This window comes from Gopherus evgoodei, chromosome 8 (genome assembly GCF_007399415.2).
Source record: "Gopherus evgoodei ecotype Sinaloan lineage chromosome 8, rGopEvg1_v1.p, whole genome shotgun sequence".
Classification (NCBI taxonomy): Eukaryota; Metazoa; Chordata; order Testudines; family Testudinidae; genus Gopherus; species Gopherus evgoodei.
Window position 1 is genome coordinate 109,337,469 of NC_044329.1, and position 15,735 is coordinate 109,353,203.

Here is a 15,735-nt window from a genome sequence, read left to right on the forward strand (position 1 = left end):
GTTGCTTTTGGGGGAGCCTCTAGCAGCTGTAGAGGATCAGAGGCAAGGTGAACCCAGAAAATAGCTGGGTAAGTAGAGTAACAGACATCCCAACCCTAGTAACTATGAGGCTCTTGAAGAGTGGGCGGGACTTCAGTGGGAAAAGCTGCTTTGCCATGATTCCCAGCAGCCAGAGTGCAGACTCTAGACCAGGGGTAGGCAACCTATGGCAAACAGCTCTTTCCACTATGCCAAAGGCAGCCCGCGAGCTGATTTTTAGTGGCACTCACACTGCCTGGGTCCTGGCCACTGGTCCGAGGGTTCTGCATTTTAATTTAATTTTAAATGATGTTTCTTAAACATTTTTAAAACCTCATTTACTTTACATACAACAATAGTTTAGTTATATATTATAGACTTATAGAAAGAGACCTTCTAAAAACATTAATATGTATTAGTGGCACTTGAAACCTTAAATGAATAAATGAAGACTTGGCACAGCACTTCTGAAAGGTTACTGTCCCCTGCTCTAGGCTGATCAGGAACCCATTAGCCAGAGATAGATACAGAATACAACAGGGTACAAAGATAGCAGTGTAGTAAGAATTCCAGCCACTGGAAGAGGATGTTGGGTTTCTCACCAGGGGCACTGGCTTCTTAGATGAATTACTGTGTTGTTCCAAGGAAAGATTTGGGCTGTTGTGTGCCACACACAAAACCTAAAGATGGTATCTCCTTAGAACTTAGTCTGAAGTAAGTAAGATGGGAGGCACTGAGCATTCCAGAGGGATGAGTGAGTTGACGCTAAATGGTAGTTTGTCAGGCTCAACAAGCCCCCTTCTACTGATTAGCTGAGTCAAAGGCTCACAGTTCTGTAGAGCTCTTGGTACTGATTTCAGTTATACAGACTTCTGTAGCCTGCTAAAGAGTAGCTGAGGCACTGCAGGGCAGTGACTGGATTTTGTTATGAATAGCTGTAATTTTAACTTCTAGGGGGACAGAAGGGGGACAGCAGGGCCAGGCTCTTGCAGGCTTTCCCGTGTTTAGAGTGTCATCTTCAGACCCTCAAACTTTTGCAAAGAGCTGTTAAATCTAGCAGAGGGCAACGAAGAATGACATTGGAAATCTACAGGGGAGCTCAGCCTGCCAGAGACATTGAGGGGATTTGTAAAGGGAGGGTTGGATTCCTGTTGAACTCTCATACGTTCACCAACATGTAAAGGAATCTGAGGCCATGTCAGCTACATGAAGAAGGTTTTACCTTGGTGATTTCTCATTGCCAGCAGATAATTTTTTTGTTACTGTATGTTCTTCACTGTACTTCCACTATGCCCCTGGAGCTCAACTGCTGAAGTGACCCTTTAACTGAGTTAATCGTCCTATTTTTCCTCCTTTGCTTTGAAAACCAGTTTAGTGTGTTTGTGCATTGCTGTAGGCAACTGCAGAACAACGGGCCAGCAGCTACCCACATGAAGGCATTGGGAACTTCTAAATAAAAACTGCTTCTTAGTTCCCCTAATGAAGCATGCAGAACCAACAGCCTCAGGGCTACAGCGGAGGTTAAAGGCCTGATGGGATAAAGAGGTGTCTCGGTTGCATCATTTATAAATGTCTAATGATCAAGTCTATTCCCATTAAAACAAGGAAGGGAAGCCTATCCTCTCCCACTCATCACATCTCCCCACTAACTCGGTATGTCAGCAAGTGCCCTGGTTCAGAGATGGTTACTGCACTCCCTCTCCTTTACACAAAGTCTAGATGTCTGACTGCTGGAGAACAGCACTTCTCACTAGATACTAATCACTTGAAGCTGAGGTCTAAAGAAATGAGACATGGATAGTGAGAGATTTTGTTCCAGATGCATCTTTTGCACTACGCCAGCTTTACAAAATGTTGTTCTCCTCCTGAGCAAGGGCAGGTCATTTGTGTGGATGGGTAAGTACAAAGTTTTCATCACTAAAAACATGAGGGCTGGTAAATTTTCATGACCATTTTTGCAAAGTTGCACTAAGTAATGGGAAATTCAATATGCACTGCACTGGAGGCAGCAAGGTGGCCTGGGCGTAACAGAATGTGTTGTTTGGAACCGCTCCAGCAATGGGTGCTCTGCAAAAATATTCCTGTGATGCTTGTTTCAGTGGGGGTCTGGTGTCCTCTTCTCGGGAATCTGGTTCGGTCACATCCAGGCCTTGGCCGAAAATGGCACGGCCGGATCACTCACCTTCGTGAGCTGCTTGCATTCAGAGGAACCGCACTGTGTCCTCAAGTGCCTCCTAAGGTGGCCCCTTAGGCTGAGCAAAGGTTTTATTAAACTTCTGTACTTTTGTTTTGGGATCCCCAAAGGCTGCGCTGTCTGTGCACCTGCCTGGGCAGCCCTTCTACACAATGAGCAGAGATGTTTTTCTCATTTCGGGGTGTCTGGAAAGCAGTGGGCATCATCCTCGCACCCCGGCTCCTGCCAGGCTGTCAGCTCTTTAAGGGAGAGTCCCTTGGATGGCAATTCCCCCCATAAAGAGTCCTTAAAAGATGTCTTAGTGGGGCTTGTTGCTCCATGTGTTCCTATCCCTCTCTCTGGTGTTACTCTGACTGTCGAACCAGCTCATCTCCCTTCAGTGCTAGGAACCTCTTGCTCTGCCAGTGACCCTGTTACCAATGGCCGCCTGGCCAAACAAACAGGCCAGAGCCATGGTAATCCTCCCGTTGCTAACAGACCTGGCTTCTCAGCTCCTGTCCCTTCCCCCTTCACACACCTGGGCTGGCACCACCCCTGGTTACCAGTTTAGCAACTGCAGCTCACAGCCCTGAAGCCAGAGCTCAGCAGTCCGCACATGGGACCATTAAAACCAACTCGGCTGCAGAACAGGTCAGTCCTTGAATCGCAATCTCAGTGGAACCATGTGGCGCGATGATTCTCTGCCCCTGAACTTGGGTTTGAGCGTTGGCCTGCTAAATGCAGAGTTGTGAGTTCAATCCTTGAGGGGTTGATTTGGGGATTGGTCCTGCTTTGAGCAGGGGGTTGGACTAGATACCTCTGAGGTCCCTTCCAACCCTGATATTCTATGAATAACTTGGAGGCTTGGTAGATGGCATTGACAGGCAGCTGTGCCCCATGCCAGGGCAAGAATGGGCTGGCCTCCTCACTCCCAGCCTGATGCAGGCAGGACCAAAAAATAAGGGGGAGGAGGTAGTCATCCCATTCCTCCCCTACCCTCAGGGAATGGGGCAGCAGGAGAGCAGGTTCATTAGACATCTAGGAAACCTGAAGCCCTACAAAAGTTCATTTGCTCCAGTTGCTGGAGCATCCCCGGGCAAGGACATGGCTGCAGCCTCTAACTGGGAAGAAGGAAGCTTGGTCTCTCCCCGACCCGCAAAGCAGGGAGTGTCTTTAGTAATATTATTTCTGTTTTGTCCTGGTGTGTGTCTGTCTCCTTAGGGACTCTCTTTCCAGCCTGATGCCCCCCTGTCTCAGGCAGGGAGGTCTAGTGGACCGAGTTTGGGGCTAGGAGCCAAGCTCTAATTCCAGCACTAACACCAACTCCTGTTGTGGTCCCTTGGTTTCTCTATGCCTCTATTTCCCCATCAGTAAAATGGGGATAATAATTAGAGCTGGTTGGGAAATTATGATGATGCTAAGCTGCCTCATGTTGGGGAGGGTTAGCAAGTTACCTTGAGGATGGAAACAGCCAACTGAACACTCATCATCTGTTTATCAGTCTCTGTTCCTGGGTTAGGTATTCGAAGCAGCTGTGACCAGTGGACCTGGGGGAAAGCCCCCCTAGGAGAACCAGGCACTTTGGGGCCCCTATTCCCACGCAGCATGATGACCCTGAGGATTTTCCGCTGCCCAAGTTGCGACATGGGCTTCCGCTCCAAGCACCTGCTGGACAAGCATGTGGAGAAGTTCTGCATTGGCCGTCAGGCAGCAGGTGACCCCTCTGCTCTCAGTGACAGACACCGGGAGCAGCAGGGCCTTCAGGGGAAGAAGATGCCCAGGAACACAGAGACTCCAGACCACACGGTAATCAAAGCCCTTTCCTGTATCAAGGGCTAGTCTACAGGGATGTGCAGCTAACCAGGCAGCCACTGCTAGGGCAGACTCTCTGGATGCTGCCTGGTGTGGGAACACTGGGTTGTCCTGCCAGCAGTGCTGCTCATTGCCTCCCCACTGGTAGCTAGACCCCAGAAATATGGCAAAGAAGTACCTTGGAGGGAGCGTAGGGAGGTTTTCTTCCCAGCATGCAGCGTGGGAAACGTCTTTGGAGCAGGCCCGAAGCATGAAAAGAGGGAAGGTTCCCAAATTCCTGTCTCAGCATGGTGCACCCGGCTGGGCTGGGCTTCATCATAGACTTCGCTTACTGCACTGGGAACTCTCTCAGCCCTAACCCGAAAGACAGGAGGTGCTGAATCCATAGCAAAGAGACTTTTGTCCCCTAGATTTCTGAGTTCAAGAGGAGTTAACAAAACCAAAGAACTTGAAACCATCTGGCTAAAACCCACTCGCCCCCTCTCAGGTTCTCCTTTCTCAGAACTTGTGCTGTCATAAACCCAGTAGCTTTCCAGTCAGCCATAGAGTTTTCCAGGGCAGAAGAGACCTGAAATTCTAATGTACAAAGCAAGCAGGAAAAAGCACACTCTTCTGGGTGGGGGTGGGACCTTCATACATTAGGGAACAAACCCCGGCAATAAATCATCACGAACCAAAAAAGGGCACAATTTTTCATCTTGATTTAGTTCTAACAGTTCTGGAGCATTGGTTTCTCTCATCTGTTTAGAGCCCCAACTACATCTACAAAACGATGGGGTCTCAATTAGGTACTACCACTCAAGAAAGAGATCTTGGAGTCATTGTGGATAGTTCTCTGAAAACCTCCACTCAACGTGCAGCGGCAGTCAAAAAAGCGAATGGACTGTTGGGAATCATTATGAAAGGGATGATAAGACAGAAAACATCATGTTGCCTCTATAGGAATCCCAAGTATGCCCACACCTTGAATACTGTGTGCAGATCTAGTCGCACCATCTCAAAAGAGATCTATTGGAATTGGAAAAGATTCATAAAAGGGCAACAAAAAGGATTAGGGGTATGGAGAAGCTTCCATATGAGGAGAGATTAATAAGACTGGGACTTTTCAGCTTGGAAAAGAGATGAGTAAGGGGGGATATGATTGAGGTCTATAAAATCATGACTGGTGTAGAGAAAGTAAATAAAGAAGTGTTATTTACTCCTTCCCATAACACAAGAACTGGGGGTCACCAAATGAAATTAACAGGCAGCAGGTTTAAAACAAACAAAAGGAAGTATTTCTTCACCCAATGCACAGACAACCTGTGGAACTCCTTGCCAGAGGATGTTGTGAAGGCCAAGACTATAACAGGACTAGATAAGTTCATGGAGGATAGGTCCACCAATGGCTATTAGCCAGGATGGGCAGGGATGGTGTCCTTAACCTCTGTTTGCCAGAAGCTGGGAATGAGCGACAGGGGATGGATCACTTGATGATTATCTGTTCTGTTCATTCCCTCTGGGGCATCTGGCATGGGCTACTGTTGCAAGACAGGATACTGGGCTAGATGGACCTTTGGTCTGACTCAGTATGGCCGTTCTTATGTTCTTAATGTAATCAAGGGCTGCCTCACTGTGTGTATGTACAGCCCCTAGCACAATGGGCTTGAGACCTCTGGGAGCGGGTTTCCTCCCATCCCCTCCATGTGTGTTCCCTCCCCTGCTGAGGGGACAGTGCGTTCACCAGCAGGCAGCCCGTAGAGACCCTGTGTTGCACTCAGCTATTGGGAAGAGAGAGAAGCTGCTCTGCTAGACTCGCACTCTCCTCAGCTCAGCACTTGGCAGTGGGTGTGAACCCTGGCACGAACCAGCCTTGGAAAGAGCCGTTTGCTCCCCAGAGGAAACCTATTGTTGCACCAGGCTTGTCTGCTGAGTTGCTAGGAGATGGTGGCATGTAAGCAAACAAGTGGGTAAGCCAGCCCTGCCCCCTCCCAGGCCATGCCCCAAAGCCTCCTGCATTTGAATTCTGCGGGCGGAGTGCAAATAAGCAGAACAGACTCCAGAAGGGATCCGGATTCAAATCCCCCTTCTGATTCCGTTGTCATAGCTTATATTTCTACAGGGCTGTCCACCCTGACGAGCTCTATAGCTCTGTGGAAAATGCAGCCACCTCTGGAGTGGCTAGTGATGGCCAAATAGTACATGCTGCCAAAATTCAACACTCCTCTCCAGACCCTGTTCTCACTGCAGCGGGTACCCCATGGGCTCTATAACGTTGATGCTGGGCAGACAGCACCAAGATTCAGAGCTCGTCACAGCTCTTAGATTCTCTGCAAAAGATGCTTCTCACTGATCTTAAAACAAATGGGTGTTCAGGTACCTTGCCGGGTATGCACGATAAAAGAACTTAAGATGTAGAATTACCACATCCATTCCCCAGATAATTGCTGGTTACAGCCCCACAGGCTGAGAGATGCTGGTAGAGAGGCAGCCGGGTCTAGTGGTCTGAGTGTTGACCTGGGAGCCGTGAGCTCCTATAGATGTGTCTGTCTCACTTGGTTTTTATACTGGTGCCTATCTCTACGGGAATTGGATGCTTCTTAAATTCTAATCCTGGCTCTGACACTGACTGGCTCTGTGGACTTGGATGACTCACTTACCCGCTCCATGCCTCAGTTTCTCCACTTGTGAGGCAGAGATAATGGTAGTTGCCCACCTCACTGTGGGGCATTGAGAATTGATGAACGTTCAAAGGGGGCGTGGAAGATGCTATACTGGGCTCTATGCTGCTCTTATGAGAGGCTGAGCCCATTTCACAGGCTTCCCAGCACCTCATCGCTGCCGCCAACTCCCATCACCAGGGCTTTCTCCATACAGCTTCCACTTCCCGTGGCTAACAGTGTATCCTAGCGCAGGAGGACGTGTGGCTGTCCCTTGGAGATTCAGCCCGTCCCTAGTCCTGAAGGGTCTCCTGGGGGCATATAGCTATTTCAGAGGGAGATTCACCTGGTGTGTTGCTTTTTTGGGAGGAGGCCTGGCAGAGGGGTGGGGCAGGTAATCAAATATAGTATGTTGCCCCAGCTCTGGGCTAAAGCAACAGCCCCTTTAGGTGAGAACAGGGATCATCCTAACATGCAGCTGGGCACATGGATATGAAGCCAGAGATTTCCAAAGGCAGCGGTTCTCAGACCGCGGTGCCTGTATCCCTTCCCTGAAATCCTGGCCCTATTGACATCTGTGGCAAAACTCCTCGTTGACTGCAGGGGGCCAGGCCCTCACCCCTGGCATAGGGGCTGCAGCCAGGTGACATGAGGAATGGTTTAAAGCAGCGGTTCTCAACCAGGAGTATGGGGCCCCCTATGTGTCTGCGAGCAGCTTTCATGGGGGCCACTAAGCAGGGGGCTGAAGCTGAAGCCTGAGGCACTTAACTTTGTGGGGACCCCTGTGGCATGGGGCCCTGGGCAAATGCCCTGCTTGTACCCCCTAACGCCAGCCCCGGCTTGCATATGCAGATAAACTGTTGTGGCACAGATAAACTGTGGAGTTTTTATAGCATTTGGAGCATTTTTATAGCATTTAGAAAGAAAAAGGGTGAGAACCCCTGGTTTAAAGTACAGTGTCAGTAAGACCCAGACCCAAATCCTGGCCATGGTAGACCCAGTGCAGGGTTTCCCAGGTCTCAGTCTGAGACCTGCTGCTCCAGGCAATGTAGCCAAACCCCCCCCCACACACACACACACGTACGTTACTGGGCCCGTGCGTTTGTCGCTCACATGTGCTATGCTCGTTTGCTTTCTGCTCCAGCGGCGGCAGCTGAGCGACCCGCAGGTGAGGAGAGTCCGTCTGGGACAGCAGCCATGGGACTTCCTGAGCGACCGCGAGAGGAACCTTCTCGGAGGCTCTGAGCGTAAAGCGAGCCCCTCAGGCAGCCGGGCCTTGAGGAAGCTGACTGAGGCGGTACTGAATGCAAGCACTGGTGGCGGTTGGGCTGGAATTTGGAGCTCCCTGCTTCTCCACATTGGGTCCTCACCCTCCACTGTTCCCAACCATGGTTCCTCCAGGCATCCCATAGATCCCCATTCCAAGGGCCCATAGATGGAATCGGGGCATGGGATATGGATGCGTCTGGCAACTGAGCACCCTGTATGGATGAGGGAGACTGCTGCCCCTTTCCGCATACTCCTGGGATGCAGATCTGAGTCCTGTGGACTTCAAGGGCTGTTAAAAAGCAGGGCATTGAGGGGAGAGTTTCACGCCACCTGGCACGAACCCAGGAGTCACCAGTGCTGCTTTGCACGCCACAGCACGGGGTAGATGGGGCAGTGACCCTTTGTGTTTCATGTACTGTGTGCTGGGTAATATCATGAAAGGACTCCATGCGTGTAAAACTAAATTAGCTCTTTAGTAAGAGCACTATTTACAGAGGTGCTGCTACTGCAGAAAGTGTATTCCAGCCATGTGCACACAGACTAATGGCCTGGTGTTTTCTCCAAACTCTTCCCTCCTGTAACCTGTGCTCCTCCCTCTGAGTTCGATGCAGATTGCTGCACTTTGTGTCCATAAGTGTGGCCCGGGGTTCTTGGCTGGTGTATTTTGGAGCTCCGGGAAAATCATGGGGTGATTTGAAAAGCTAGCAAAAGACCCATGACATTTCTAGGGACATGAGATTACAGTGGTGTGTGTGTATGGTGCGAGATTCAGTCACTCGTTTTGTACCTTTAAAGGGTCTTCAGGGTTAGCTGAGTTATTTCTGTCACCAGCACCTTTGAAGGAGTTTAATGCATCAGCAGCCTCTAGCTACCTCTGGGTCCCTATCCTAGCTTTTATATTGTGCTGATACAAAAGGAGGGAATGTCTGTCAGGACATGATCATTTCTGTTTCTTTTAACAGTTCCACAAACTGAGGATGTCTCTGGAGGACACTGTCCCTACTCTCCAGCCCTTGAAGCCAGAGGTAAACCCAAGCGAGCGGCAACTCTGTGACTTGGAAAATATGCAGGGAAGGGGAGGCCATTAGAACCCGTGCAGAGGAGGGTGGAACGCCTCGGACATTGGGATACAGAGAGAAGGCTTTTGGTCACTGTCCAGATCCTGCCCAGGTCTGCAGAGGCCTGAGGTCACTCTTGTCACTAGAGCAACTGGTTACATATGTACCTAGTTAAAAGTTGGGGGGGCAGCAGATGTGGCTCACAAACCCGTAGCATAGACCCAGGGCATGGTGCTGAAGCCACTCCAGGGTCTGAGAGAGAGGAGGTTATTGGCAGGGAAAGGCTTTCAGCTTTAAGAAAATCCCAGGTTGTGAGAGTTGGCAACTCTGCAAACTTAACGAGACCCACAGGTAGCTAGAACTGCCCCAGTGTGTCCCGTCCCGCCTTGTTAGCTGAAGTGATGAGTCTCGTGCTGAACCCTGATTCTACTGTCTCAGCGTGGAGAGCAGGTTCCAGAGCTGGGGATACCCTCCCACACCTTGCTCCCAGCCTCCTCCTGTTTAAATCAGGGCCCTAACCCTGTGCTGCATGTGAACTGGGCAGACAGCATGTCTGTCGCCCCTCCCTGCCTGAGCTCATCCAGAATGGGGTCATCTCCAGCACCCCATGGGCTCCTCCACCCTTGCATGGAGGGTGACTTGAACTGGCTCTTGTGGTGTTGTGCCTTCTGCTCCTGTGGGCTTTGCTTGTCCTCCAGGAGGATGCCAGCCATCGGATTTCCCACCGGCAGGGGTACAGGGAGCGGCTGCAGGAGATAGCAAAGGCGCACGAGCACCAGATGGCTGACATCCAGGCCAGGAACCAGCATCTGGAACAGCAGGGAGAGGGTAGGAGGAGGGGAGCATGCACGTTACCCCTATGCTGAATTCTCTGCCCTTCATACTTGTTCCCAAGTAGCAGTGGGGCAGCGAGCCTGGAGCATCTCAGGAAGCAGGCGAATGCAGACAGGCAGCCTTGACACTGTATGTGGGCTGACGCATGGTTCCCATTGGCCCGGGCATCCTAGAGAAGAGGGGGATGTCGCTAAATGGATGGGAGAACCCCACACCCACTGGGTAGGGTCACACACCCCTGCTGGGTCTCCAGCAACGAGGGCCTTCTTCAGCATCCAGGGATGTGCTGGAGCGAGATCCAGATCCAATCAGGTAGGAGGCAGGGAGACCAGACTGTGTTTGTGATGTGGCCTGGCAGAGAGGCAGGGATCCTGCTGGACTGACTGGAGACTTGTGCGGTGAGGCTATTCCTGTGTGTCCCGCAGAAATCCGCAGGCGCCTGTTGGAGCTGGCAGCCAGCAACTCTTCCAGGGCGCACATCGAGCAGCTGCTTCTGGAGCTGAAGGCCCAGGAGGCAAAGAACCAGCTGGCGCTGGATGCTCTGAGAGACCAGATTGGGCTCATGCAGGCTGCAGACACGAGGTGAGGACCCAGCAACCTCCCAGCCTAGTGTGGGGGCAGTAGGGCTGTGCTGGGGAGACGGGGGAGCCCCCCGCCATACCCTGCTCTTTGGTCTCTTGATCCCTGGCCTGGCAGGAGGTGTCTCTGACTCCTAGGTGGGAGGAAGAGCTTGTGTTGCTACCACGGGGAGTGGAGGGGAGGGGAGTGGGGCTGATGCTTTTATCTGTCAGTCTTCAGCATCGTGATTCCCTAGAGCACAGTCTCGCACACAGACCCCCTAGGAGCTGACCGGGCCCCAGGATGCTCCATAGAGTTAAGCAGTGCTGGAGAAGGGACGGTCACAAGTAGAACTCCGTTCCAGGAAGCAGGCATGTGGACCTCATGGGCCCAGGCTCCAGACTTGGGTGCTGATGGTGGGTGCCCTGATCCTGGACGCTCCCTGGGCCCTGAGGCTCCTGAATTGCTGTGTGAGGTGTCGATCTGAGCCCGGCTCGAGTCAGAGGCTCTCCATGGTGAATGAGGGGAGCTCTCAGACACAAGGCTGAATGCAGAGGGGGATGGGCCTCACCCTCCAGCTGGGATCTGAAAATACATGGAGAGGGACACACAGGGGCTGCCCCAGGCAGTGGGAGCTGCAGAGGAGATGGCTCCAGTCCAGTGCGAAGTGAGGTCAAAGCTAATGATATAGACGGGAAGGGAGGTGTCTCTAGGCCATGCTGGCTTTCTCTCTCCTGTTTGCCAAAGACTCAGAGAGAATCCCAGGGACCTTTGGGTTCCTCGGTGTTTCCTATCTCAGGGCAGCTCCCACCCTGGGTTTGATTTAGGAGATGGGGCCAGAGGGGAAGTGCCGGTGGGAAGCAGCAACCCAGGTAGATCTCACTCCCTGCCCTGCTTTGGTTTCGTTTTCAGAAGCAGATTGGAGCCAGACAGCCATAGCAATGCAGCCGGGGCCACGGAGAAGGCGGGCGGGAAGGTCTCCATCAGTCTCATCCCATTCCCTCTGCCTGCCGGGCCCCTCTCCTCGGAAATCAGGTGTGCACAAGCCCAGCTGCCAGTGTCACCACCAAAGCAGTGGGGGGGAGGGCCCAGGCCGACACAGCCCTTCTGTAACTGGGGAGTCCCTGGTGCAGTTACATGGGGCTGCTCCTGCTGTGGATCTCGGGAGGGAGAGCTGGAGATGGCCTTCGAGGTCCCGTCTAGCCCAGCATCTGGGGGCCAGGCCAGATTGGCCCTTAGAGCCTCCAGCTTAACAGCTCTCCACTAGGACTGTGTTGGGTCTGCAGTGGGGGTACACAACGTGGGGCACAGCTTGGCTGCCTGTGAGGGGGAAGACATAGACGGAGGGACCTCTGTGGCCCCTATGGCCACGCACACAATGCTGCAGTGAGGATAAGCAACAGTGAACTGCCCTGAACAGTGCCTCAGTGTCCCCACCATGGGTGGGGGACAGCCACCCTTCAGCATGCGCACACGGCTGCATGGAACTGCCTTCAGAGCACTGAAATCAAGGGCCGTTCGCTGCCTGAATACCTCTGGGCCTCACGGACAGGCACTGGAACCCAGCAGCTAAGGGGTTAATAAGTCTCTGTGTGCCTGTGTGCGCTGTCTCTGCTCTCTGTCTGTCCCCACCTCCCTCTGTCTGTCTAACTGCTGGGAGGGCGTCTGTCTGATGTGTCTCTGCCCACTGCTGGGGGGTTGTCTAGTGACTGCTGTTGCAGCCTGTCTGTATGTCTGCCTGCCTGCCGGCTGTGGGGAGGTGATTCGCTTTGTGTCTGAACGCTGCCAGCTTTGCACTGCGGGGCTGGGGCTGGGCCGGGGGCTCGGGCTGGGGCTGCTCTCAGTTAGTCAGAGCATGTCCCCCCTGGCTGAGAGAGGCTCCCTTAGATGCAGGCTGCCAGGAGCCTGACTCCGTTCTGGTTCCCCTCAGAGCCCTGCACCTGGCCTACCTGCAGGGTGGAGGGAGCGACCCTGCCGTTCTGGCGCAGATGTACGACCTGCAGGTGGAGGCCACGGCGCTGGAGACGGCGGCTGGGAGGCAGGAACACAAGGAGCGGAAGAAAAGTAAGTCCCTCCCACCCCTTGGGCTGGGGATTGTTCCAGGTGTCTGGGAGCCTGGGATTAGCGCACTCAGGTGCAGCATTAATGTCGCTGTGCACCTGAACAGCTACAAAGCACTAACCCCAGAAGCCACCGCACTTCTACCCAGCATGCAACAGGCCCCATGAAGCCAAGGACTCGGGTCTGAGTTTGAATCCTCCCAGCCAGCGCCTGCAGTGGAAAGTGTAAGTCCCTTGTGCTCTCTCACCACCCCCAGCACAGCTCTTCCCATGTGTCACTCTGGGCGCCTCCTCTTGCTATGATTGCAGAACACCAGGCTGCCGGCGCTGGCCCCCGGGGCCTGGACGCAGAGCTGCTGGCTGTGGAGCTGGAGAATCAGCGGCTGGAGGACGAGCTCTTTAAGCTGAAGATGCAGAGGGATAAGAGGAGGGCGGATGACGGTAGGTAGGGCACGTCCAGCCTCTCTCCGCAGCACGGAGCAGGTGGCGCAGAGGGATCTCCGTGAGAGCCCAAATGGGGCTGGCTGTTGGTGGCATCACCACGGCTGCAGCGCAGTGGGGTGTGGGGTACCTTTGGGAGAATGCACCTGTCGCCTCCGTGATATTGTGGCCAAGAGCTGCCAGCCAACTCCGTATCTCAGCCTCCATCTGGGGGCCACAGCAGGCTGCACAGCTAGAGGGATCTTCTAGTTTGGGTCCATTTCCATGACAGTACCAATCCCAGGGTGTCCTGCCCTGGAAATGTGCTGCCCTTTCCCCTGGGCTGTCAGCCATCCCTCTGCACCATTCTGACACCTGCCGCGGCTTGGCCCGGTGTGGTCTGTGTCCCCCTCCCTTGCTGGCTGTGGGTAAATGTGTAAATACACTAGCCATCACTGTGAACATGACCCCAACCCACCCCTTGCCAGGGCCCCAGGATTCAGCACCCGGCTGAGTGAGGGTGTTCTGGTCAGTGCTGGTGTGTTCCTTGTGTGGTGCCTGTGTTGATGCTTTGATAGCACAGCGTGTTGGGAGAGGGGGCTGTTAATGCATCCTGAGATGCATGTGGTGTCATCTGCTGATGCCACACAGAGGGAAAGAACCTACTACTGCTGCCAGTTATTGGTGTCACTCCCTCAGCTCTAGTGGTGGAGGCCTGTGCTTTGGGGCTGAAGGTTGGAGGGTCAGTCCTTGCCAATGACCCATGGTGTGTGTGGGGGCATTAAATAAGCCATGCTAATTATTGCACACAGCTGCTGGTGGGAGACCCCCGGCCTGCTGTGCATATAGTGTAGCTCAGATGTTTTCCAGTTACATGTCTCGTAAAACACCAGCCAAGCGCTATGTTAATTAACAGCAGCCCTGTCGCGGGAGCTGCTGACCCGATGGCCCTGTCCAGCATCAGGGGAGGGAGCTGATACTGGTTGCAGTATGTGCTGTGCTCTCCTGTCTCCTGCCCATCACCCCTGATGCCATGACAGGGCACCAGCTCACGACTGCAATAGTGAAGGGAAGCTGCAGGCATTTGCAGTAGGGCAGGTGCTTGGCTGGGGTGGGTGTCCCTGCACATCTGTTAGTGTTTATCTTTCCCTATTCCTGCTGCCCCCCTCACTGTGACATCTGCTCACCGGGCAGGAGGACATGAAACGTCAGTGACATCCTCGTAGATCTCTTTCCTTGCGCCCCCTCGCCCCCGGCTCAGTTTCATACATGGCCTTGCCCTTCGGTGGAGAGAACAAAGGGGCGGAAGGATTTGCTGGCCAGAGAGTTGCTGCCTCCTCCGTCAAGAAAAGGCGGATGCCAAGAGATGAGCCTTGTGCCGTGCTCCTGATCTGCAGCTGGGAGCTCTTCCCCAAGAGCTCCTTGTGCCCAGCTGTGTGAGCGTTCTCCTGGGTGCCGGGCAGGCTGGGGGGAGCAGGGATCCATCCAATCACACCCAGTGAAGATTAATGGAGAGCCAGCACAAGGAGCGGGGCATCTGGGCTGCCTGCTCCTCTCCCTCCCTCCCCGTGGCCCAGGTGGCCCAGGACTCATGATGGCACCCTGTGTTCAGGCAGTGCGCCTCCCCTCTCTGGCTCCCTTCCCCCAGGTACTCTGGACAAAGAGCTGGCGGAGCAGCAGCAGGTGCATGTGATGGAGATGGCTCAGCTACATGCTGAGGTCGGGATGCTGAGACGTGAGGCAGAGAGGATGCAGCCACGATGGGCTGGGAGGAGGTCACCACCCATGCTCCCGCCGCCGGTGGCCCCGCCCCTGCCACCTCCCCCGCCCCTGCCTCTGCCAGGCCTGCGGGAGCTCCCCTTCATGGTGAGTCCTTTCCCCAGGGATGGGGCCCACAAGGTCTCCTATTGGCTTGGTAGCTGACTTTTAATGTCTCCGGGAGCCATCTATGGGGCTGAAACAATCCAGGATCTGGCTGCTCGTGGTGTTCCAGTTCGTGACTGAAAGAAAGCTTGTGTGCAGACCAGCTCCCAGGTTGTTTCTGCTCTGGCTTCCTGAAGAACATAACCCCCCAGCCACATCCTGGTGTACCGGGTCTTCTGTGGCTCCCAAGTGCCCAGACCCGGCATGTGCTAATAGTTCCCATGGTGCTTTGAGTGTCCTCTAGTGGTAGCTGTAATTACAGTCCTGCTCACTACAGGAAATACTGCCTGGGCAGCACCATCCAGAACCCCTCACAGGAAGCTGGGTGTGACTGTGGGTTCAGAGCACCTGGTGGATGGTTAGCTGTAGATCCCCAGGTGTGTGTCTGTCCTGATACTGACAGCTACACCTGAACCCCACGTGTGCACAGCATGCCACTTGTCTCCAGGTCTCCACATGGCAGGTTAACATCTGCATAGCCAGAAATGTGACGGTGTCATTGTCCCATCCACCCTGCCTGCTCCCTGCGCATCCCTGACCACTTCCACGTGTCATTTTTGTCACGGTGGCCTCAAGTCAGCACTTAATCATGGGCTTAATATTCAGCAGGTGAGTAGAGGCATTTAAAAACTAAACTGGAGAATGTACGAGAACACCAGAAGGAACGATTCCACTAGATCACATTCTTTTCCTTCTCTGACCCCGATTTGCCCCCTGGCAGGGCTGGGGCTCTGTGGGCAGCAGGTGAGTTCTAGCAGTCACGGCCCGGCGTCTGGCTGAATGGCTGATCTGCGCTGCTGTTTGTGATGCACGGGGGCCAGTCTGGAAGTTCTTCATGCTATTTCTGCCTGTTGCAGGACCGAATGGGACCTCAGACTCATCTGAGCAGACACTTGCTGGACCCTCCCGACGCCCTGGGACCTGCTCCATATGACCCAGCGTACGTGTCTTGTCATTGGCCAGCCAGCCCT

At 53.6% G+C, this 15,735-nt stretch overlaps 1 protein-coding gene across 7 annotated transcripts in view; it reads left to right on the forward strand.

The window, feature by feature from the left end:
- Positions 1 to 2,773: 2,773 nt before the first annotated feature.
- Positions 2,774 to 15,735, forward strand: part of CCDC17 (coiled-coil domain containing 17) — a 46,841-nt gene continuing 33,879 nt past the window's right edge. For 5 of the 7 annotated variants that reach the window (XM_030572241.1, XM_030572242.1, XM_030572247.1 and 2 more), the window contains exons 1-11: positions 2,852 to 2,939; positions 3,693 to 3,997; positions 7,787 to 7,939; positions 8,874 to 8,936; positions 9,668 to 9,797; positions 10,229 to 10,385; positions 11,274 to 11,396; positions 12,292 to 12,425; positions 12,731 to 12,862; positions 14,490 to 14,707; positions 15,622 to 15,704. In XM_030572241.1, the coding sequence (XP_030428101.1) occupies positions 2,930 to 2,939; positions 3,693 to 3,997; positions 7,787 to 7,939; positions 8,874 to 8,936; positions 9,668 to 9,797; positions 10,229 to 10,385; positions 11,274 to 11,396; positions 12,292 to 12,425; positions 12,731 to 12,862; positions 14,490 to 14,707; positions 15,622 to 15,704 (1,508 nt within the window). In that variant the 5' untranslated portion in view covers positions 2,852 to 2,929. The other 2 variants (XM_030572243.1, XM_030572245.1) reach the window with 2 other exon arrangements.